Source organism: Podarcis filfolensis (genome assembly GCF_964270895.1).
Source record: "Podarcis filfolensis genome assembly, chromosome: Z".
Classification (NCBI taxonomy): Eukaryota; Metazoa; Chordata; class Lepidosauria; order Squamata; family Lacertidae; genus Podarcis; species Podarcis filfolensis.
Window position 1 is genome coordinate 15,711,870 of NC_139617.1, and position 25,593 is coordinate 15,737,462.

The window sequence follows — 25,593 nt, forward strand, 5'->3', positions numbered from 1 at the left end:
GACTATCTAGCCAGCCTTAGACAGGCTCTCCTCTTTAATGTTAGATGATGAAGGCAACGGGCAGGCACTAATGATTGTTCCTTGCAGCAGTCACTCACACAAGAAAGATGCAGTCTTCAGTTTTCTCATAGCATATTCAATTCCATTTAAATATTGCAAACTGCTGAATTGCAAATGTTAGCCTAGGCATGAATAAAAAATGTTGATATTTTATTCTAAAAATAATAATTGTGGATAGGCTGCCTTTATTGTATTATTTAAAAATATTTCATTTTACATGTAGACTACAGGCTATTGCAGAGTTGCCACTATCTCTCCCCCACCCCCCACCCCCGACAAAAATGGTTCCTGGAACATTAAAAATACAAAAGGGAGGCTATTGCAAGGATATGGGGGAAGTTATTTGCTTTTGACAAGGAGTGTCAGTAATTGTCAGCTAGAAAGAAAAGCGCTGTAGTCAGTTTCTGTAAAATTGTGGAAGGAAAGCTGAGAAGATTGCAATCCATCCCCTTTGTAGAAAAGAGGTATCCTCTTACCAGCACCAGCACCTTGAACTTTGAATTCATTGCTTTCATATTATACACTATATGTAAAGAGTACAACATCTGTGCACGGACGACTAACTTCTGGTATTTAAACTACCAGCTGCTGAAAGTGATTGAGTTTGAACCGGGGGGGGGTGTCTTGCTGAGGCAACCACATTTCTACACCCACTTTTAATAAAATATTGTAAGGAATAGCTAGAAAGCTTTCCCTCGGACTTTCATCTAGCAGCTTTTTATTATTGCAGCCTTGTGAAGGAATCACTATTGACTCCTGTCAGGCACTTTTGGATAGAAGGTGAAGAGCCTTCTCTCATGGCTTTCTGTGTGTTTTGTCAAATCTGGTACTTTCAGCTGAAGTGTGAAGTGAAAGCTGATGTCAGGAAATGCCTTCGAGCAGGAGCTGGTGCTGGTCTCTTGTGACTAACTTTTTTTAAAGAGAGAGAGAGGGAAAAAATCAGATTGGGTTGTAAAATGATGGCAATCTAACTGGACATAAACACATTTATTGCAGGCTCAGCAGCTGTTACATATCATTAGAGAAAGGAGGGAAAGGGGCCACTCTGATGTCAGACTTCTTCTTTTAGGGACAAATGTGTCCAGATGAGATGATGCTAATGTGATGGCAGCTTGTTTACTTAAAATTCAAAACCCATTACTGTCTGTCTTCGCACTCTTGTTGCCTTGAAGTAAAGCTCTCTTTTTTTAAGGCTAATGCAAACTAAGAATTATAACAGGTGTTGCAAATGCTTGAGGAATGATCAAATCCGGATATTGCTTTACCTTGTGTTGTGGCCAAAATGTGACTTGTAAGGGGGATACAAGAAGTTTTTACCTTTTCTTTTATAATACTGTATTACTGCTTTTTATGTTGTGTCTTGGTTTTTATGTTTTGTTGTTTTTATGCTGTGTTTTTGAATTTTGTGTGTTTGTGTGTGTGATGTATATTTATTGTATCCAACTAAACTTTACCTAAATTAGTTTTGGCCATTAATAAGAGTTATCTTATTAAATAATAAGAGTGATCTTATACAGGGAGATTGGACTGCACTACTTTAGACTAAATACAAGTCTTGCCATTTTTAAAAGCTGTCCTGCAAATAGAAGATCATGAAGATCATTACATCAGGCACAGATCTGGGAAAGACCTTTTGCTGTGAGGTTTCATTCACAATGAGTTTATTATATGAGGAGAATGCAATAGTGGTATCCCCACCTATGTCTGCAGTTGTTGTTGTTGTTGTTGTTTGCTCCATTCCACCATCTTATGCATTTTTTTATTGATAAAATATGAGATTTGTTTGCTTTGTGAGTGTTTTTTGCACTTTTCTAAATATTTGACATGTTAGGAAGTGGGAAAATTTTTGGAATAATTTCCAAGAGAAGTTCATCAGCTGCATTTCATCCAGGCTGCCTTCCAGTAAGGGTGTGGGGGTGTGGTGTGGTGACTGAAAAACTGGTAAGAAGGTTCAAAAGCTAATTTCCTCCTTAGATCATCAGGTGGCTATTTGCAATAGCAAAAAATAAAAATGGAGGGCAGCACACAAAAATGGAAAAGGAAAGAGATGAACCTCAAACTGGTGTTATATGGGGAAATTATTAGGGGGGGGGGAAATACACTGCCCAGTGAGTTTCAGCAACATGTCTTCCTCAATGGTATTAATTGTTATTCAGGTTTAAAATGTACGTTGGCTCATGCATAATATTTCTCTCTTTTTCAAAAGCGAGAATTCATCCTGCCCTCGAGTAGGATGTTTTGTCAGCATGTATCAAGCAGTGAATGAATTTTACATCCAACTTTAGTTTGATGTTTGCTTCTCTTATTCCACTTTCTAGAACTATTCATACTAGTGATGACTTACCAGAATCCCTGCATTTCACATTGTGTTAAAGATTGCATTTATTTATATGCATTTATCACTTAACACAGATTCAGAGTGAACTATAACATTACTGCTCATATTTGTATTTCTTTCACGCTGACATATCTTTATTTATTTATTTAAAAGGTTTTTGCCCTGCTGCTTAGCCAAAAATCCTCCTAAAGCAGTCTATATTAAGATCTATAACAATAAACACAGACTCTACAAAGCACAGAAGGAAAAGAAGATAAAAAGAGAAGAGGGGAGAAAGAAAGCAGACCCCATTTCTTACAAGTTACAAAGTAATTATAATGGCCAGTTGTAGGAAAGTAGGGTTTCTTGTGTAATAATGAATGGAAACAGTTTCAAGAAAAGAGGAGCTCAGCTAACCTGGGGACTTAGCAATGCCAATAGAGTGAACAGTCCTGTTCCTATATCTCCTCCAATGGAATATTTGCTTAAAAAATTCTCACATGTTCTGTTCATTCCACCCTCACCCTTCCTAAAGTCCAACCTTTATAGACTTATTCATTAATGTTCCCAACAAAAATGCATCCTTATTCAATACTGCTTCCTGCTCTCCTACCATACATCCCGTTTTCATCTCATCAACCTCTCTCCCTATTCTCAACCCTATTTTCTTTTTCTTTTTTTTCTTTTTTTGCACATTTGGTATTGGATCAAAACCAATGCTTCTATAGATATTAACGCCACTTCTGACTGTCTGCAGAAGCCACCATAAGAATGAGTATAAAGACATTGGTCTAACATAGTCACCTTCAGAAACTTTTCAGTATAATGTTTTCCATCTGTTCCACAGCTTTGAATAACAGTCATTGGGGGAATGTCTGCTTTGAACATCTTCATCACCAGTGCCATTTTTCTAGAAAAAGAGGTGCTGGAACTCACCATGAACACTTCCCTTGTTTTCTTAGAATGGCAATGGTGACCACCTGAGAGATGCCGGAACTGGAAAAAGAAGCCCTGCTTCTCAGTCACTTGGAATCATACTGGTCAAACAGTCTTACTCAGGCATAATAGGGAACATATTCCAGTCTAAACAGATGTAGAATTTCAATGCAGTATAATATAAGAACAATAATAATGTTATCATAGGCCTGGCCTGTCTCTCAGATACATAATAGAAGCATTTTTTCTTTTGTGTTGGTTCCCCCCATCCCAAGTACTTTCAGTTGTCCCATTTGGTTTTAAACAAATCATAAATTCATGTCCTAAATGTTTCACTAGTCAGAATAATTAAGTTGATCAGGTCTGGGAGTGCTGAAAGGAAATAATGGGGTCATTGAAGCATTGAAGCTCTAATGGGAACCTGAATTCATTCAGATATCAAATCTAATAATTGCTCTACACCTGTATACACGGTCCCAAAGAGAAAATTCACATTAAATGTTTAGTGGAAGTTTCAGTACTGTGCTTCAAAAGGATTTGATCCTCTCCTCCCCCCACCCCACTCCTGGAAAAAAAACAGCTTTGTATCTTTTTCTCCAACTTTTACTTGTGGGGGCTCATTGTACTTTAATAGAATATTCAGTCTTCGAAAAGAAGAACTGAAATATGGTGTGTGGGTGTATGAGACTATTTTTTTGTATAAGTTTTCGTACATTATCATGTTTTATTTGTACTTTTTTGTTTTGTTTTATGTCCTGTTGTTTTTTGTTTCTGTTTTGACTCTGTAGTATTATTTTCATGTTCAGTTTGACAAGTGTGTGTGTGTGTGTTGTAAATAAACTCAAAAAAATTTTTTTAAAGAATATTCAATCTTCATTCATAAATATGCAAACATTAGGAAACTGTTTTCATGCATTAAATTAGTAATATGGATTGTATTCATCATATTGTTTAGAATAGAAAGCAGGAAGTAATACAAAACCGTAGTTTATTCAAATGGTCAGCTACAAGGAGCTCTCCCTCAAAGAAAACTAAGGAAAAAATACCAAATATTTAACATATTAAAAATTATATGAAAACATTTACATCATCAGTCTTTTCTAACTTGGTCCCTCTAGCTCTTTTGAGCCCAGCAGCCCAAGACAGCATGACCAGTGGTTAGAGATATTGGGAGTTGGGAGTCCAACAACATCTGGAAGTCAAGCAAGGAGGTGTGAATGACCATAAATTGCCTGGTATTTTCTGGTCTGGATAATTAGGTGTCAATCAAAATCTGCAGCTCTCTTATTACTAGATGGGGTGGAAGGGAACCATCTCCTGATCATAACTGGTTGCTCTTAAATTCAGAAACAGTACACTTAGCTGAATCATCACTCTATTACATTCAGTGAAATTCTTTTGTAATAACCAGAATATAAAATGAAACATGCTTGTACTGTTGAAATGAAATGTAATAAATATGACGTGATTGAATTCTAACTTCAAGTTATTCTCACTACAGTCTTTATTTTATAATGTGTGTCTTTGCAGTGTCTTGCTTGATACAGCAGTTTTTTCTGTCCCGTCCCTTTTGCTACATTCCCATCCGGGAGCTGAAAATCAAAGTGAGGCAGAAAATGGCTGTACGCGGCTATGTTTTTGTTGGCAAAGAGACCTATTTTCCTGTGTGATTTTAAAGGCCAATTACCCTTGGAGGAAGGGAGGAAGGAGATTGATTTGTCTTGTAACCCTTGAGGCAGGCATGTGGTAGTGTTTCAAAATAAGGCTTATCATAGGCTACGGACATGGAAGAGATTTCAGTCATTTCAAAAGCATTTCTCCTAAGTGGTGATGTTTCTGAGGGAAGCAAAGTTAAATTTGGAGTATTAAATAGACAACAACAACAACAAAAATCTTAAAGTTTAATCTGGATAGGTTCATGACTTTTAAAGGGCAAATCGTGCAAATAAAATTGATTGTGATATAAAGCTACTTTAAAGTACAGAATACCCCACTTTTCCGTGTATTAGACGAGGATTTTTTACGCCAAAATAAAGTAAAAAATTAGGGGAGTCATCTTATACATGGGTAGTGCAGTGGGGGGACGGGCAATTGGTTGCATCCACGAGGAGGATCTAGTGATTGGGTGGGTGAATGGTGTCAGCTGCAAGGGCTGCTTTGGATTGGCTGCTGCTTTGTCAATTGGGCGGGTTATTTGTGGAGGCGGCAAGGACTGCTTTGGATTGGCTGCCGCTTCGGCAATTAGGCTTGTGTTGCTTGTGATTGTTAGTGCTTGCCAGTTGGGTGAGTTATATTCAGTTCGGCAACCCCCCCCTAAATAAAAATGCTCAACAACTCTGGTCAATTCTTCCCTCAAAAAAGCTCAACAACTCTGTGCCATCTCCCCCATTTTCTTAAATTTGAGCCCCCCAAAATAGGGGGTGTTGTATACATGGGGGCATCTTATAGACGGAAAAGTATACTTTAAAAGTATGCCTACAGTCCCATGCTCACTTTCAAATGACTTACTTCAGAGTAAGAATGCATAGGATCACTCTTCTGGATTTAGGATTGTGATTAAGGCACTTGGGTTTTTTTCTTTTCTTTGTGAGCTGAAAGGACAATGGAAAGATGCTGAATCACAGTGATTAGAGATATTTAGGAAAATGTGTACAGTGAAAACAATCTCATTGTCCTCCCTACTTTTTATTTCAATTGCAGAAGAGTATTTATTTTTATATATTGATGTTGCTTGCTGCTGCTGCTGCTATTTAGATTTGCAGCCCACTTATTTCCAAATAAGTGAAAAAGGTTACAAAAGCAAAAAAGCACTAGTGTAGAAGAGTAACACCTTTCCCACACCATATTTTTAACACTTGTATGTAACATTTGAGCCTTCTCCAGCAAACCACAAGTACATCTTCCCTCAGTTTGACCCTATAGATTATCACCCAAACTGAATGCCGGGAGATTGTCACTTGATCTTTTTCTGAGTTCTAGTTACAAAGGAAACTAATTCCAATAAATGTCACCTTAAGTCAGTTCTAAAAGGTCACATTCAGATTTATTTTGCTGCGCATTTTTAGGAAGCCTTATTCAAACTGTTGTACTTTTAAAAAATAGTTGGAGTTTAAAAGTCTAATTAGCCAAAAGAAAGAATGACTGTGCTTGATACTACAAGGTGAATGTATTCAAAATCTCTTTTTAGTCTCACAGTCTGTTAGAAATTTAATAAATCAGCAAGATACAATTCTGGGGTCTGTTGTATTGATCTGCAAGTTCAGAGGAGATAATGAGAAAAGTGGTTGCTAGACCTAAGGAATGGAGTATGGATTACTTGTCTTGAAATACTTTCTGATCTCGATTTACCCATAGATGGTCTTAAGACTCACCCAAGAACTCAAAGCCAGCTGCCCCCTTTTTCATCGGTCTGTCAGACACATACACCCCATGCTTTTAAACCTAAAATGAAAGGAGGGCTTTTGAAAAAAAAAGGAAAGGAAACTTGATGATACAATAGATGTAGCAAATATTTTCTTTTCAGAGCTTCCTCCTTTTCAATGTTGAACTCTAAAAAAGAAAAGGGAAAACAGTGATGAAATACTGACTTTAATGTAATGGATCATTTAATTGTCTTGGATCCATAGAAATTTCAGCAGGTTTCAGAAAACTGGAGCACCTTTAGTAACCTGCTATATAGCTAGGGAGCCTGGCTCTGGAGTTGTCAAAATGTGTATTTGCTACATGGGACTAACAAACCAAAAACCTGATGCTCTTGGAGTGCATATCATCCATAATTCCAGATAGCAACATGATCTAATCTCTAACTAAACTGAACATAGTAAATACAGTAGTTCCTCCCACACTTCGCCAACTTAGACAGATTTGTCTTGGAATATAGTACTTGTGCACACACAAAATCATGATCTCATTAAATTGGTAACCTAATCAGTCAATCTTTTACTTTAAGCAGGAGCTCTCTATAAAGCATTTGTGTCAGAAAAATAACTATTCATTCTTACGTCTAATAATAGATTCCTTGCTAGAGCTAACTCCAGACAAACAAGTCACTTTAAGAAGTGAGGATCTCTTAATCAAGAAAGAGGATTAAGGCAGAGTGAGAGAAAGCAAGGCACAAGGTGGCAGGATGCGAGTGAGCTCTTATCACTGTGTTCAGGCCAGGGCTGGTGAAACGGTGGCTCTCCAGATATTGCTGGACTCCAGCTCCCATCTCACCTGACACCAAGCTGAATAGGGCTAATGGCAACCACCGTTACATTTAGTTCTGTTCAAGCCAAGTCTTCCTTCTATCTGCAGTTGAAAAGGAGAACCTATCACTAGCCTTCCTAAAGCCAACCCTTTATGTATCTCAGTACTACTCTCAAGTCCCTGCTTTCCATCTTTTCTTCTTCTAAACCTTTACTAGGCTTACTCAGTCTGTTTTTCCTATTTAACACTGCTTTCAGGACAAATAGTAGCCAGTCTTACAGTGCCTGTCTGCACCATTTGTGGGTGTATCCCAGGCAAAGGAAATATAGAGCTACGTGATCTCCTTACTGCTAAATTTTCCACAACAACCGAACAATTTCCCGTGGATCAAACTGGATGCTTTCCACTAATATGTGCTCTTATACTATGTTTCCTTAATATTACTGCTATTTCAAGATGGATTCTTCTTTCCTGAGCTACGTCTGATGCAAACCACATTACCTGTCAGCAGTAGCTTACAATTTACAGAAGAAAAGCCAAAGAATTGCAAAAAGAATAGTGTTTGAGTGTGGGGGAAAGCAATCTCTTCTCTACACAGTAGCTTTCTAATGCATTGTTTTATCTCAGATGACACAGAGTATTATATTTACTTGCCAAAGACTGTCTAAGACAGAGAAGACTTTGGAGTTAATAGTTAATAGGCATCTGTGAGCCAATATCACAATATTGTACAAGGTGGTGAATAAAAGAAACTGGCATTCAAATTCTTGCATAGCCAGATGATCGCTCCCCCATCCAACCCGAAAAGGAGTCCAGGTGAGGAGCGCCTTTTCTGTGGAACTAGAAGACTAGCATGAAGTTACTTCTGGCTCTGGAAGCTTGCATTTTCACCAATGGGGGAGGGGCAGGCAGAGATATTTAAAGCTGGGCCACCCACCCTTTCTTCTTCTTTTTCTTCAAGCATGTACTGCTGCACAATTGTGCTCACTTCACACGCTAGTAAGGTTATGCTTAAAATTTTACAAGGCAGGCTTAAGCAGTATGTGGACTGAGAACTCCCAGAAGTGCAAGCTGGATTTCGAAGAGGCAGAGGAACCAGAGACCAAATTGCAAACATGCGCTGGGGTATGCAAAAAGCTAGAGAGTTCCAGAAAAACATCTGCTTCTGTTTCATTGACTATGCAAAAGCATTTGACTGTATCAACCACAGCAAACTATGGTAAGTTCTTAAAGAAATGGGAGTGCCTGATCACCTCATCTGTCTCCTGAGAAATCTCTATGTGGGACAAGAAGCTACAGTTAGAACTGGATATGGAACAACTGATTGGTTCAAAATTGGGAAAGGAGTACAACAAGGCTGTATATTGTCTCCCTGCTTATTTAACTTATATGCAGAATTCATCATGTGAAAGGCTGGGCTGGATAAATCCCTAGCAGGAATTAAGATTACCAGAAGAAATATCAACAACCTCAGATATGCAGATGACACAACCTTGATGGCAGAAAGTGAGGAGGAATTAAAGAACCTTTTAATGAAGGTGAAAGAGGAGAGCGCAAAATATGGTTTGAAGCTCAACATCAAAAAAACTAAGCAAATAGAAGTGGAAGAAATGGAGGCTGTGAGAGATTTTACTGTCTTGGGTTCCATGATCACTGCAGATGGTCACAGCAGTCACAAAATTAAAATACGCCTGCTTCTTGGGAGAAAAGCAATGACAAACATAGACAGCATCTTAAAAAGCAGAGACATCACCTTGCCGACAAAGGTCCGTATAGTTAAAGCTATGGTTTTCCCAGTAGTAATATATGGAAGTGAGAGCTGGACCATAAAGAAGGCTGATCACCAAAGAAATAATGCTTTTGAATTATGGTGCTGGAGGAGACTATTGAGAGTCCCATGGACTGCAAGAAGATCAAACCTAGCCATTCTTAAGGAAATCAGCCCTGAGTGCTCACTGGAAGGACAGATCCTGAAGCTGTGGCTCCAATACTTTGGACACCTCATGAGAAGAGAAGACTCCCTGGAAAAGACCCTGATGTTGGGAAAGATGGAGGGCACAAGGAGAAGGGGACGACAGAGGACGAGATGGTTGGATAGTGTTCTCGAAGTTACCAGCATGAGTTTGACCAAACTGCGGGAGGCAGTGGAAGACAGGAGTGCCTGGCGTGCTCTGGTCCATGGGGTCACGAAGAGTCGGATATGACTAAACGACTAAACAACAACAACCAAATGCTTGGCTTGTGCAAATTAATTCAACAAGTCTTCCCAACAGGCACTTTGCTCAAGGTTCATAACATCCTACTTGGGGGGAGAGATTTTGTAGAGATGGGAACCTCTATGGCACTCACTAATCTTACTGTAGACTCCACCGAGTAAGTAGTTTTTGAAGGAAGAGGAACCCAATAAAGAAGCCAGTCAAGCCTGGCATTGCTTCTGTTTTAATGTTTTTCACTTCTGTTTAGAAATCAGGAGGTGCCACTATTCTAATGCCTTGTGCTGTTGTATTTGTGGTTTTTTTTTCCTTTGGGTTCTAAGCTTTTTAATCCCTTAATAAAGCCTTTAAGCAGAAAATGTAATGCACTCGCCTCTATTCACTCTGGTCTGCCGTGTTTAGGTTTTGTGTTGCTTATATTGTACTAAAGTTCCCTGGAATTGTATGAATATTGTCCCCTGGGTCTTTCATAAGAACTAGATGTGTATCTCATTAGGCTTTTTCCAGTGAGCAAAGTTTTAAATGAAGGTACAAATAAATATTTGATGCAAATGCTTTCATTGCCTCCCAAAGGTACAGGCCATATGAATGCCTTTACAAGGGTGTTTTCTCCCCCATCTTCTTTACTACTTCAACAAAAATTAGTCTAATAAGGTGGAGCTTTAGCAACAGCCCTTTTTATTACTAAATAGGCATCGAGGGTTTTTTGTGTGTGTTCATTCATATTCACTCTGCCAGGCTTTTTTTTAGCTTTAAGTTTATATATTGTTCTGTCACAGCAACATTTTAAATGATTCCTTCTGAGTTCCAGAGAAAATAAAATTAAAGCAATGCTCCCTGGACATTTAATTCTGGAATGCTTTTAGATAATATGAGACCAAAAGCCACTTCTGCTATTAGAGTCAGCTCACATAGTTAAAGGTAAAGGTAAAGGACCCCTGGACAGTTAAGTCCAGTCAAAGGCGACTATGGAGTGCGGCGCGCATCTTGTTTCAGGCCGAGGGAGCTGGCGTTTGTCCACAGACAGCTTTCCAGGTCATGTGGCCAGCATGACTAAACCACTTCTGGCGCAGTGAGACACTGTGACAAAAACCAGAGCACATGGAAATGCTGTTTACCTTCCCGCCACAATGGTACCTATTTACCTACTCACACTGGTATGCTTTCAAACTACTAGGTTGGCAGGAGTTGGGACAGAGCAACGGGAGCTCACCCCATTGTGTGGATTCGAACCTCCAACCTTCTGATCAGCAAGCCCAAGAGGCTCAGTGGTTTAGACCACAGCACTTCCCGCATCCCTACAGCTCACATAGTAATACATATATGAATATAATTTCATAACAATCCTCTCTCTGTGTATCTAAACAGTCAGCTTTCCATAACTGTCGAGCCTCAAAAGTTTAGGGGATGTCTCAAGAGTCCTAATCACATTTTAGTTCTCAGGTTTGCAAATCAAATGAAAAGTTGCAGTGGCCAAAACTTGCCATCTTTTAAAATTGCTTTTTTTCGATATATAAAAAAACTTTCTATTAGCAACATTTGGAAGTGTTGCACTTCCATCTATCTATAGACTCTTCTATTCTCCCTCCAGAATATATCTATAGAATCTTCTATTCTCCCTTCTAGATCAGAGGTAAGCAAAATAGACGCTGAAAGCCACATTCTGAGGGGCAAGTTGTTGTTTTTCTTTTTTCACTTGTTACTCCTTGGCTCCCTGAGAAAGGTCCTAGGCTTTTAATTCTGGAGAATGATACAGGCAGCTTTCCTAGAAACTCTGGTTTTGTAGATTGCACCTGGGAAGAGAACCTGTGGCGTTCCAAATGTTGTTGGACTCCAGCTTTCATCAGCTCCAAGCAGCATGGTCATGATGCATGATGGGAGTTGGAGACCAGCAACATCTAGAGGCCACAGGTTCCCATTCTGTTCTTTAGGAGGTTGAAGGAGACAGTGGGAGGGAAGTGACCATACTTGCATCGTTCATGGGTATATTCTCATTTTGTAAATGCTTATTGTTCCCAATAACAAAGTTTGGTTCGTAGTCCTGTTCAATGCAATTTTTTTTAGAAAAAGAGGTGCCAGAACTGTGTCTGAATTTCCTGTGTCTGAATTTATAGCCCCTTTCCTGTTAAAGCCCTCACAAATAGTGTTTGCTAGGGAAAAACAACTGCTTCTTTACCCTGTCTGGTTTATAAAAATAACGGCCTAGGTAACTAGATATTAAGGGCATTGCTTCAAACTTTAGCCTTCTTTCACTGAAAAGAGTAGCAGAGCTGCGTAAATTGTCATGGTCCTTCCCTCTTCTCCTGGATGCTTTTATGTCTCCCAGGCTATCTAAAATAGCTCTTAAGGGTATTTTCACAAGCTTATGCCCTGTACACCTTTTTGTCTCCAGTGCACCACTTCCAAATGTTGCTAATGCAATATAGAAAGTTTTTTTATATATACAAAAAAAGCCATTTTAAAATCAGATGACAAGTTTTGGCCAGTGCAACTTTTCATTTGATTTGCAAACATGAGAACTAAAATGTGATTAGGACTCTTGAGACATCCCCTAAACTTTTGAGGCTCGACAGTTATGGAAAGCTGACTGTTTAGATACACAGAGAGAGGATTGTTATGAAATTACTGCTATGTGGGAGTTTCAAGTCATCCTGAGCTCTGCAGATTGAAAAGTTCCAGCCACATAATTGACCTAAGAACAAGAATGCAGGGTGGTATATTTCATAGAGAAGCAGTTACAAGCTAAGTTAATCTTCCCTCACGTGCATCAGATGAGATAGGGGGAGAAAAACATGGGGTATTTATGTTTTTTAGCTGTTACAAGAACAATAGATATCCCTGACAAAGCTCAAAAAGGCAGAGCCTTGTAGTTGCATAGCCAATGTATTATGTTCATTGCATTTGTGTCCTGGCACACTTTATTACAATTTCAAAATCAGCTCTAAGTGGGTTTTGCAATTAAAATGAATGACTGCATTCCATTTCAGAGGCAGGGAGAATGGTTTTCAAATTCATGCAGAATTACAGAAATGGCAGACACAGTAACTGCATCTGTCTGTATACCTTCCCGAAAGCTTGTTTCAAAGGAGCTGCTTCTAAAACCTATTCTCATAAAACATGTACCAAATTAATAAATTTTAAAATAATGGGTTACTTTATCTTTGAAGAATTGTTATAAACCTAGGTGACACTACCAATCAGACATTAGACAAAGAAATTAGTTGCACAAGAAATGTCATTGCAGGATTCCCTGTGGTTACATTCACACAAAGCCTAGTCATGTAGATAATAAAAGGCAGAATGCTTAGTTAAGGATATTGTTAATTTATTAGTTTGACTGTATGTTGTCTAGTTTTAAGGATTTTGCTCATTTCTGTGTGTGTATACTGACTGATAGCTGTCTTGATTCCCTTTGGCAGCATAGGTGTGATAGATGTGTTCAAATCAAATAATAAATGTACAGTTTGCATGTGTAAGGGTGTGAGAGCAAACACTAAGCTTTTGCTCCCTCCACCACTTTTCAGAAACGCTTCAATGAGAACTGGTGATTATGCATGTAAATCCTCTTACTAGTAACCCAATACAACCCATCTGTCAGGGCTGGTTACAGGATTTAACATCAGTCCACTGTTGGCCTTCAGAACTACCTGCTCCTGCTCCTATGCCTCCTTGCAACCAGAGGGAACAACCAAGAGATGTATGGGAGTGAAGAGACTGGGTGACAATGGTAGTTGGCGCTGAAGGGAAAGAGAGAGAGAGAGAGAGTAGTTGATGGCAGTGAAGAGAAGGATAGAGCCTACTGGGGATCTCTTGTCTGAACTCCCTCAAAAGCTAGAATCAACACTGCAATTGGCCATGAAATGTCTGAACTTGCATGAGTTATGCCCTATTATATACACATTTAAGTTATTCTTCTGTGTTATCACAGTAATACTGAAGAAGTATTGTTCTTCTCTAATGTTAGAATACCTTCCGCCATGCAAGCACTTACCATGTTTGCTTCTATGCTCTATGTGACTGTCTTTGGAGCAAACAGAAGTGCATTTATGGAACTGTCATCCTGAGACAACAAGTTCCCAAAGTATGAAGGCAACTTCAACTTTTAGGTTAATTTATCAGCTGATAATGCAGCTTCAGCTCCTAGTTTAGTGTTGTTTCGGGTATTGGAGAGTAAGCCATAGCTTTTGGCCTTTGGAGCACCAGCAGGTTGCAATGTGCATTTGCAGCTTAGCGTACAAATCTGTTTTGTCCCAAGATCTTAAATGCCACTCTGATACAGTCATTTAAATTTTGTGTCAGTTGCATGAATGTGGTAGTTTAAAAGTATTCTTCTAACAATTATTGTTGTACTTCAGAGTTAACTACTCAACTCTGAAGTACAAAAATAATTGTTAGAAGAATACTTTTAAACTACCACATCCATGCAACATCCAGTTCTTCACACATCCTTTCTTCCACATTCCACATATATTTCTTTGAACACACACAATTGGGATCAGTTTATTGTGGGATAAACTTCTGCTAAACCATTCATTCCACAGTACTGCTGTTTCTAGGAATAGCAAGTTTGTGTGCCTCTGTGGTAGTAAGTAGTAGTTGTTGTTGTTGTTGCTGCTGCCGCTGCTTCAAATTCCCTGCTTAGCCACTTTGAGCAAATACTGCCTGCAACAGATAAAACTTGGATATGCCAGATAAGTCTGTTTGAAGCAATTTGCACTCAGTTGTGTACTGACAGCAAGTATTCGCTATACTCCCGGGATATCTCACTTAAAGACAGCAAAAATCACTAGAAACTTCAAAAGATTTTTTGTGCCCTGGATACATTTGTCTGCCCAGCACCCTTAGCCTCCAAAATGTTGCTATAAGATGCAAAGCAACAGATGGGACTATATGTTGGTTCCATACACAATTCTCTATTTCTCTAGCCTCCTCCCATCGGGAGGTATCCTTTTTTCCTCTAAAATATTTCTTTTCGGGAGACACCCAAACAGCCCCATTGAGCTGGGCTGGGCCATGTATAGCCGAGGTATGTGCCCTAATGGAGAGATGAGTATTCTGCGGGCAGAAAGGGGAGCACTTTTCATCTGTAGCATACCACATGCTTTGAAGGAACCATGTGCTAAATCAATTGAAAACAAACTGATTCTCAGCTAGGGTTTTGTACATACTTAAACAGAAGAGAATTAATTCAACAACTTACCAGTCAAAGTACAGAAGGCATTTAATTTGTCTGATTACAACATGAATATTTAAATACTGCTGTTTGTGCACAGATTGGAATGTTCTTTTTATACTATGAATTTTCATTGGAAGCAGTACTAGGGGAACGTTCATAGTATGAGCATGTTCTTTTCTCTGAGAACAAATGGTTGAATCAGTACTGTCTTATCTCTCTGAGGTTTCTTCTCAACCCTACCAAGGTTGAACCTGGGCCTTTTGCACACAATGCATATGCTCCAGGGAGGCCACTGGGCCTCTTCTCATACTGTTTCTTCCTCAGTTTATGCTGCTTTGGATAGAAAGGGCCTATGGAGGGTTGTTTGCTTTTGATGAAGAGGAATCCCACCCTGTCCTTAGAGAAAACTGCTCTGTTATATCCTATTCACTGAATGTCCTCCAGTCCACTCAAGCAAAAAACAGAAATTGGTCTTTGCTGTGAATTTCTGTTTGAAGAGTGTGCTGGAAGACATTCACCCACCTCTGTTTTTTCCTCTGCATTATCTTAGTCTCACAGAGTGTAGATCAGGGGTCAGCACAGCAGGGGGCTGGTCCACTGTCCCTCAGAACTTGTGGGGGGCCAGACTATATTTTGGGGGGAAATTGAATGAATTCCTATGTCCCACAAATAACTCAGAGATGCATTTTAAATAAAAAGACACATTCTACTCATGTAAAAACACACTGATTCCTGGACCGTCTGTGGGCTGGATTGAGAAGGCGATTGGGCCGGATCTGGCCCCCAGGCCTTAGTTTGCCTACCCATGGTGTAGATTCATATGCTTTTGTTGTCCTGGTTTGGAAATGTGGGGTTACGTAATTTCCAAATGTGGCATTTTTTAAAAAAAAAAAAATATTTTGTACTGGGCATAGTCATCCTGGCTATGGTTATATTTTGGGGGAGAGGGGTCATTTTTTGCTCTGCCACTTAGAACTGGAGGGTGGGATGGCTGGAAGAGGAGGCAAAAGGATTTAAAAGGCCTGCCTATCCAATCCAGTGGGTCATCCTATTCACAGGTTATTCTCCAGTCCACTTTTCAAATAGAAATTCATGTTAATTACAAATTTCCATTCTTTCTTACTAAGGTTTCTGGATAGAGATAGCTTAGCCACTGTGAGCCATGCTCTGATCACCACTCCTTTAGATTATTGTAATGCAATTGATGAAAAATGTGGCTTTCAATATATTGGTAGGACAGCTATCAGGAACCACATAATACTGATGCTGAAAGAACTCCATTGGTGACTGAAATTAAAGGTGCTGGTGACTGAAATTAAAGGTGCTGGGGGAATTACACCAGATGGTAATATGAAAAAAAATTACTCAACTTAGAAATACCTTCCCTGAAATGTGTGGCATCAACTTCACTGACATTCTAGCAACAGTCTAAAATCCACCTGTTTACTTAGGCATTTATTAATAGTCACTGGTATAATGAGTATGTGGTAATTATGAGCAGGTTACTGCTGAATATATTTTATCACATTTGGTGGTTTTAATATATGCTTATTTAATATTATTGTTATCTGCCCTGAGATTTATACAGAGGCAATAAGGGAAGCGAGTGTTTTTCTTTTCTATAATGTAAAATGCATGTATGGTACAAGGATAAGAAATACAAGCAACAGACACTATGCGCCTTCTCAACCTGTCATTCTTTCCTATTGTGAAGCTGAATGCTTTGTCCAATGTTGGTGTACATATTTCACTTCCAAAAAAAATAGCTTAAACTCCAAATCTGGCAAACGTGTTTTTTTCCAGCCCCCTTAAAGTGGAAATAGCTCTTCTGAGCCGAAATTATCGGGTCATAGCTAAGAATCTCTCCCTGGTCCTCCCCCCATTTCTTCAGCAACTTAAACATTCTAAATGCAACAGCAAATAATCATTTTAACAGCACCACAGGATTGTAGGTGTTAATTAAAAATTCAGTAGTTTGGTTTTGCATTCTGTCAACAACATAATCCCAAAGAGAGTATCTTCTATCTATTTTTACTAGACATTATCCAAATTCGTGAAGTTGTCACTCTTTTAACTGAGGTTTTGTAGTCCAGGGATACGCCCTCCTTTTCTAGAACTTCTTCAAACAACAATCGATTCAAGTCTTTTAGGGCCTATTATTTGTATGTGATGATTTCATCCCTTCATGGCAGAGATGTATATTTGTAGGAGGTGCTCACCAACTGGTTCCAGAGTTTTCATCTCCATGATTAATGCAAAAAGCTGGCTGTATTTGCATGATGCCCTCTACCTCCCATAGTCTTTTATAAGAGATTAATAAAAACATATTGTACATTTTATGCAAATTGGACTTTAGTTCAGCAGGATTTGCTGAATTAATGTCATAGTTTGTGGGTTTCACAGAAGAGGTTCAGCCTATCATCAGGTGCAGTAGGATGGGACACTTGTGTCTTTCATTGTGTGGTTGGCTGCATAACTTCAAATTTCTTAATACAGGGATTTCAGGAGGAGGAAAAGGGGAGAGAGGCATTGCCCAAAAGTAAAGTGGCTAGGAGGCACTTATCCATGAATTCTAAAATCCATTTTTCTAGCTACTTATACAGAAGTAAATGGAAGTTTATTAGTTTTTAATCTACCCATTGCTTCTTGAACCCTTCCCAGAACTATTTAACTCTTCTCTCAATGTGTCACATTTATTTATCTCCAGAGAGCTAACATTTGTCATGCGATTTAAGCTAATCAGTTGCATGTCTGTATCACACAGGAATTTCAGCCATGTCACTTGCATTTTACTGGTCAGGAGATGCTAAACACATTTGAGGAAATAGCATGTTTGTTAATATATTTTCAACTATAGCATGCTTGACTTAAAATTGTGCTTTCAGGACATTGGACTTGTAGCCCATGAAATAATCTTCCTATGCTATGATTTTCCATTGCAATAATTGCTGTGCAGTAATAGTTTATATTGAAGTTGCTCATCCAGGTAATTTGTCGGAAGTGGTGTGTGTGTGTGTGTGTGTGTGTGTGTGTAAAGGGAATAGTGAGTTATCTCATCTGTTCCTACTTTATGAATGATGCTGGTGAACTTGCCTCTCAAGGAAGGATAACGTTACTTTCTCTTTCCCAAAGCAACTGGGCACAGAGACATCTTTATTTAGTAACACTTTCCCCTGCATTTTTGGTTGTCACCTACTAATTCCAAGGGAGAGTGCCACAGAATTCTTCCACAGAATGCCTTTATCACCCCCAGAGTTTCAGATCAGGAGATTAATTTATTGTTGATTGCAGAACTTTTGAATTCCTGGGAGCTGTACCATCTGATCCATCCACCTAGTAATTTATTTATCTACTGCTTTGAAATTATTTTCAGGACTGCTTGAAAACCTCTTGACATTGCAGTATCCATGTTTTAAAATCTTATAATGTTTCCTTTTCCCTTTATATTCCAGATAACAGACGAGTAAATTTGGAAAGGTCACGTTCTCGTCACAATGGAAGCATCACGGCAGTATGAACCCCTCCCAATGCCAAAGAACTGGGAAGTGTTTTATTTACTTTAAATGGAGACATGGTGAAAAGAGCTAAATGTGGAAAGAGCAACAATGAAGATAAATGAAATTCAAATGAATTCCAGAAAATAACAACCAGAAAAATAAATATGTATTTTTACAAAAGTTATTGTGCAAAAAAACCCACACAACTTACTGTATATTAAAAATGCAATCCTCAATAGATATAAGCAGTGTTAAAATGTAATGTTCCTATCTCTTCTTCTTTAGTATTACTCACACATGTCAATCTACTATGTTTTTATGCAGCTCCCATGAATTTCAGGGAGGGTGTGCAGTAGATTGTTCCTAAAAGTGTGGGGAATGGTTTATATGAATGGAGATGAATAACATACAAAATTGCTTTTAAAACAAGCAGCATCAAAAGATCTGGTCAACGAAAGAGGACAGGAGTCCATTGGCAGTTCTTATTTTGACATGAAAGGAAAAAAGTAAAATTTGCATATTAATTAATTCAGATTGAAGCTGATACAGCACACATCATAACAGGCCTTTTTTGTAAGCCTGAGAAAGCACTGTACAGCCCCCATCAATTTCTTTAGAATCTTATCTCTCAAGTTTTAAGCATGATGGATTCAGCTATTTTGGTTTCAGTTAAACTTTATCACAAATCTACAGCATCAGTCGTAGAAAGATATATGGCTTCTTATCACTGCTAAAAAAAATTTTTTTTAAGAATGAGAACATAGGATTGTACCAAAGTTAAACCATATCATTTGCAGAATATGTTTTTGACTCTATTTAAAGATGTATTTTCTAATTATGCACTTACATGAACTTTATATGGATATTTGGAGGAAAAATTCTTACTTATTTTGATGGTTCTAAAACTCATTGCCTTTGTTAAAGCTTTCAGAAACATAATCTATTAATATGAAGGTAATCAGAATTAGATTCTCTAGATACAATCAAACATGCTATATAAAAGCTATAATAGTACATGTTGAGATGAGATGACCCAGGCAATGAGCTAAAATAGTTGTAGCGGGGTGGGGAAAAGAGATACTCTATATAGTGCTCCCTAGCACATCACACACACACATGTGTATTTGAGGCATTTTGACCATACTACATTTTGATCAGCCCAAAAGCTGTCCTTTGAGTATGCCACATGTGTAGTAACGCACTGTAAAAATTGCTCCTAACACATTTTCTGTTTCATTCCGTGCACACACACGCCCCCCACCACCACACACACACATGTACACACACTTCAGGAGGATGTGGTGTGTTTTATATGATGGAATATTTTTTCTTTACTGCAGATGATTAAAGAGAAACACTCAGATGTGCAAAATACCTTACAACAGTGAGTTTATAGGAGCCATGTTGGTGGGGCACTAAGCAACTGATGTGCATTCTGTATGAGGGAGGGGAGGTCAGCTGGTGCTCAAAACTGTCAGGAACAAAATCAACCTAGACTGTGAGCTTCGGCAAGAGCCATAATACTCACAGCGGCCTGATTTTGTAGTGAAAGCTGCTTTCACTATCGTTTTCCACTAAATGTCCCTCTCAATAAAATATCACAAAAAGCATACATTGTTTTCCTAGCCGGGGAAAGGGGGTATTATTAACAACACTATGTATCCCATTTTTACTCCAAAGGGTGAAGGGTTTTTATCCTCAAAACATCCACATATTGTGGGTTTGACAGAGAGAACAACTGGCTCAGGGTCACCCAGTGAACTTTGAAGCTAACCAAGGAGCTCAGACTATGTCTTCCTCATCTGACATTCTAGCAACTATACATTCTTTTCTTTGGTTGGGACGGGGTGGCTAGATTCAGTGTTATATATACAAGGGGTATAATCATTCTATTTAAACTTTCCCACCTGCTGCACATTTGCTGCATTTTAAATAAGTGGTGTATACTGGTTTGTTTGGTTTTTTTTAAGAAAAATCAGTTACCCACAAATTATTGTACTTCACCACTAAATAGCTTATATTATAATGGAATTATCAGCCGCTTTTTGTCCATGCAGTATTCAATTTTCTTGCGCTAGTTGTCCAAAAGAGAATGGAACCAGCCTGTTTAGATGGGTAGCAGCATATGAGGTCAGGTTCTACATCCTGCAGCTACTTAAGACCCACATGTCTGGGTCAAGGCTACTCACAAGTTTGAATTCAAGGAATGAAAAAACCATGTAGGCTTTGCTGGCTAGGGTTTTTGTGGGAGTACCAACAACATATGGGAGCCACGGGTTCCCCAACCCCTGCTAGACATCTTTCTTAGAAACACAAATGTTTCTAGTTAAAGAAAAGGCATTCTGCTGTTACCTCCCACTCTGTTGAGAATTGACTAGTAGGCATAAGGCAAAAAATTGCTTTTGTCTAGTCTATGTTTTCAAACTCATGTCAAAATGTGTTTAGTACATAAAGCCAAATTGGTAAGCCACTTATATGGGCAAAGTGTATATTTTCTAATGCACAGTATTTTGAAACAATGTACTGAATCTCAGAAAAAGAAGAAGCAATTTGCTAGAATTTAAAAGCCAAAATGTTAAAGTGATTATTAGAGCATCTGTGAACATACTACTTTTTTTTTTTTTTGCACTAATGTTAATTATTATGGCAGTTGCGTTGTTGTTTTTTTCTGTTTCCTGCCATGCTTCTGAGCAGCCTGGTAGCTGGCAACCAGAGATTTTGCAGAACCAAATTCTGACAAAGAGCAAGTCCAAAAAGATGCAAGATGGCCTGATGCTTCAGTTTTACTAGCCCAGTCATGTTATTCCACATTTGGAACATGTTATGTAATTTAATGGACATGTCTCTTAAAGGGGAAATGGGGGGTGGCGGTGTTAGAAGAAGATATATTGTAAATATAGGAAGCTTGTATCTATAAAGCCTAAAAAGTATTTTCTGAATATTATGTTCGGTCACAGAGTCTTTTGATAGCTTTTTATTCTATTTGAAAATGCAGATTTAAAAACAAAAAGCCTTGCTTTTGTTATTGATATGATTCCCACTCTTGTCATATGTTTACCTGGTGACCTAGTAAAAGCATAGTCTGGAGGTCATAGCACCTTTTTCTGAACAGTGTTTGCCTTATTTTCTAATATTAAGAGGGGGAATTATTGAAGATATATTTCCAAATAGATATTCCTAGGAAACCTTCTACCAAACTCCCTTGTAAGCAGAGGGACTGGATGGGGTGACTAGGCCTCAAATTATTCATGGAAAGTTAATCACTGGAGCTTTATGCAACCACTGAAATACCGCTTAGGAATCTAGCACTCACATACATTTAACATGAAATGTATTTAGAATATAGCAGAATATTAGCATGCATTCATATTTTAAATTTATTAACTAAAAACATTGAGTTGGTTCCCAACTTGTCCTTCCATGAACGGAAAGGATTCTTCCATTTGCAGTGGGAACCAGGATTGAGCAGCAGCTTCTACTGAATGAAGGGAGGGGGCAACCAGTTTCACCACTTTCACCTACAGCCTCACACAAAACCTTCCTTGCTATTCCAGCAGGTCCTTCAAATCCCAGTCGCAGCTTTAGAGAGGGTTGGGGTGGGGGTGGAGGATCCACTTAAATGGCTTTCTGCTGTTTTGCCCCAGCGCAAGTGGAACTCTGCTGAGCACAACACTTAATCTTTTTAAGTGCTTTGCATCTTAACATTTCTCAAAAGGCAAAAAGATGTACAAATCATATAAGCATAACGTATAATAGGCTATGCTCTCATACAACTGCCCTTCTCTTGTTGAGGAGTGACATCTTAAATATAATTGTACCAGTTTCAAACAAGACCAAAAAAGCCCTTTTAGGCAAAGTTCCTTATTTGAAAATTAAACCACTATGAAGAATTTCTAAACAAGCCACTTTAAACGGTACATTCTGAGCTGTATATGTAGGCCATGGTGAATAAAGCTTCCTTGTTTCAACTGACCCCTATTTACAGAGCTTATCACAGCTATACATAAATGTCACATAATTAAATGTTTTGCCTTTACATCTGCATATATCACTATATGTACTACCTCAGAATGCAGTATAGCTATACACATTCCTTCCTCCCACCACAAAATTAAGTTGTCTAAAAACATAGGGCCATGCTAGACTAGATATTGTTGTTCTGTGTTCAGATCTCCAGGGCCCCTGAATAGGACTGGGATCGTAACACCAGGGAAAGGAGGTTAAACCCTTTCCCCCATGGTGTGTGTTCCCAATCTAAGTGTCTTTTCAATGTATCTTTCCAGAAAGAACAGAAATACAGAAAATGAAATAAATCACATATACTGCTGCTATTTCTCCTCTTAGGGAAAACATATGGGTACACACACATTTTCCCTAATAGGGCAAAGAGCAGCTCAGGTACTATAGTCCTGATCTAATTCATCCCTCCTCCCCCCACAATTGCTTTTAACGTAAATTAAGGGATGGGAGGTCTAATCATAGATCTCCAATATGTCAGATGTCTAGGATTACAACCTTGCTTATATTTTATTTGAGCTTGCTTGATCATTGCTTCTTGAGACCTTCATGTAACGAGAGACCAGTTCAGATGGCATTTTTGCTCTCTTAAGTGTCACACAGTGTGTTTTATCTGGAACATGCATAACACCAGAGCCAGGAGCTCATGGGCTTTTGTGCTTTGCTGTCTAGAACCAGCAGCCACAGCCCACCTTCTGGTTCACCGGTTGTTCACGAACAAGCAACTTTTACTTGGGGATAGATTGCCATAAGGAACTTTTTTTTAAAAAAAAGTTATCAAAATAAGCTCTTATGGATTAAATTGTGTAAGAAAATCCATCCACTTTTGCTAAACATTTTTGTACAGCTCTAATTATACATTTAATCTGAGTTTTAGTGGAAATGTGTAGGCACCTTTTTGAAGAAGAAAAAATGTGGTAGTTGCAGGTAATTTCAATAACACTATTAAACAGTGGTGACTGGCTCTCATTGGAATGGGCAGGGTAGAAGGCAAGGAGAACATCAGTAGCTAGAGCTGGTGTCAATAGTAGACAGAAGTCAGCTAATTCTAGTTTTGTCCCCTTTGTCCTCCCTGCTGAATTATACCAAGCCAACTACTCCTGGACATGCTGCAAGTAGGAAGGCTGACAGCAGAATGAGGTTGGTGGGTAATGCCCCATTTGCCCTAATGTACCAGCTGCCCGTGCTTTTAGGGTAGAACTCATCCTCGGGTCAGATGCCCAACCATTCCGTAGTGCAACTCTTGCCTTGCTTCCATTCATTCCATTCCTGATATTATGAGTAGGCACAGAGAGAGCAAACGTGTTAGGCCATAAGCCACTTTAGGGTGAGACATGCAGGAAGGCCCATAGTGTAGGTTCATAGGAGCATATTCAAAATAAGTCTGTGACAGGTCACGTTAAGGCCTTTGCCCTACAAAGTGCTGTTAAATGTTTTTATACAGTCCAGCAGAGGAAGGAAGCCTAAACTTCCTACACTCATCCTACATGAATTTTGGCAACCTGGCTGTTAGAACTCACTTAGTTAGCTGTTTTGCCTAACTATAGAGGACAGGCTGGTAAATGTAGTAACCTTATGACAGTATGCATGTAAGAGTTTCAGTAATTAACATGAGAATATTTTATTAACTTCTGCTTTTAAAAAATGCTATATTAATATCTACTTGATTATGGCAGAGTGAAATCAATTCATAATTGCATGAAAGTTGTCCCTTTGTGGCATTCCTTCACCATGTCTAAACAAGGTTGGAGAACAACAAAAAAATACCCACAGCAGTGATTCCAGTGTCTAATGTATTGACACTTCTGTTTAACAAAAGAAACTGTCCTTGCTTCCCATGTGCCATAGTGTATTCAAAAAAGAGAAAGGATAAAAAGATTTTATAGAGTCGAATAAATACATAGCATGAAATAGCCCCTTTTATAACATACTGCAGGCACTTGTAAAAGTAAAAACAAAACTTTACAACTCTATCTCCACTGTTATCCTCCTTCCCCTTGCAGCTCTGGAAGTGAGACACTTAGCAGCATATAGAGGAAATCACTCCACATTTATTTAAGTACACGAGTCACCAATACCATTTATAATAGCAGTCCACCCATGAATGCCTCACTTGATTGTATGGAAGTAAAGTGTGCTGAGATATGTAGTCCTTCATAAGGAATATATGCATCAGTTGTGCATATGTATAGGCAAATGTATTAATTACACCACTATTGCGCCCATAAAGGCAGCAAATTACACGGTGTTCCCCAGGTCTGTTCCTCCTTTTGCCCAGAAGCTGTGGATGGTCAGTGATTTCTGGAAATAACCACACTTTCAGGCAAAAAAAAAAAAAAGGAACATGCTGGGCCATCCACCACTGTAGAAAGCAAAGAAATACTGTATTTGTGAGCTTCATGTAACTGCACCTGCCACTTCCATGTCTTATTTAAAGAGGGCTGCCTAAACATTGCATGGATGTCTGAAAGCATATTTTAGTCTTCTGAGATAGTTGATGTTCCCCAGATCTAAGAAATACTCTTTGTAAGCAAAAACTATTTCCACTAAAACTTCTTCAGAGATACCATAAAACACAACAATTCTCTCTAACCTAGTTATTTACGTAAATTCCAGCCTCCTGTCAAGATGTTAAGTTGCCATCTAGTGCAAATTGTAATCATTTATTTGAGTGCAGGTTAGCACATAATTCTGAGTTGGATGATAGCATTTAATATGATAGATATCAAAAGTACATTGCAAATGTCATGCACTAAAATGTTGAAAACCTTTGTGTATAATACCAACGTTTCCCTATTTGCAAATTAAAATTAGTTTTGGTGATTTCAGATTTGGTCATCAACAGATCCTAACTTCTTTGTTGTTGTTAAAAAAAACACCTTGTTTTTGCTTTGCAATACTTTGTGCAGTTGCTTATGTTTATTTAATACCTCTTAAACATCATCACTTTGAAGTACCTCTGTGCTATGAAGTTTTGGTTTGGGGAGTGGGTGGGGTGGGTTAATCCTTTTTACTCTGAAGTGTCAAATATATTTGTTTGAAATGGGCAGGGCAAATGTCTTCTGTAACGGCTAATTTTGGGGGGAAATACTCAGAGATTATATTCTTTTTAAACTGTCAACACCTTGTGATACAAGTTTAAAATGTAACAATATAATGCAGTCATTGAGCACATTAAAACATGTCTTG

The 25,593-nt window shown here is 38.6% G+C and overlaps 1 protein-coding gene across 3 annotated transcripts in view; it reads left to right on the plus strand.

The window, feature by feature from the left end:
- The window catches only part of DIAPH2 (diaphanous related formin 2), a 334,636-nt gene extending 309,052 nt beyond the window's left edge, over window positions 1-25,584 (plus strand). For all 3 annotated transcript variants that reach the window (XM_083595832.1, XM_083595833.1, XM_083595834.1), the window contains one exon: window positions 18,343-25,584. In XM_083595832.1, the coding sequence (XP_083451958.1) occupies window positions 18,343-18,407 (65 nt within the window). In that variant the 3' untranslated portion in view covers window positions 18,408-25,584. The remainder of the gene's footprint in view (window positions 1-18,342) is intronic.
- The last annotated feature ends 9 nt before the right edge of the window (window positions 25,585-25,593 follow it).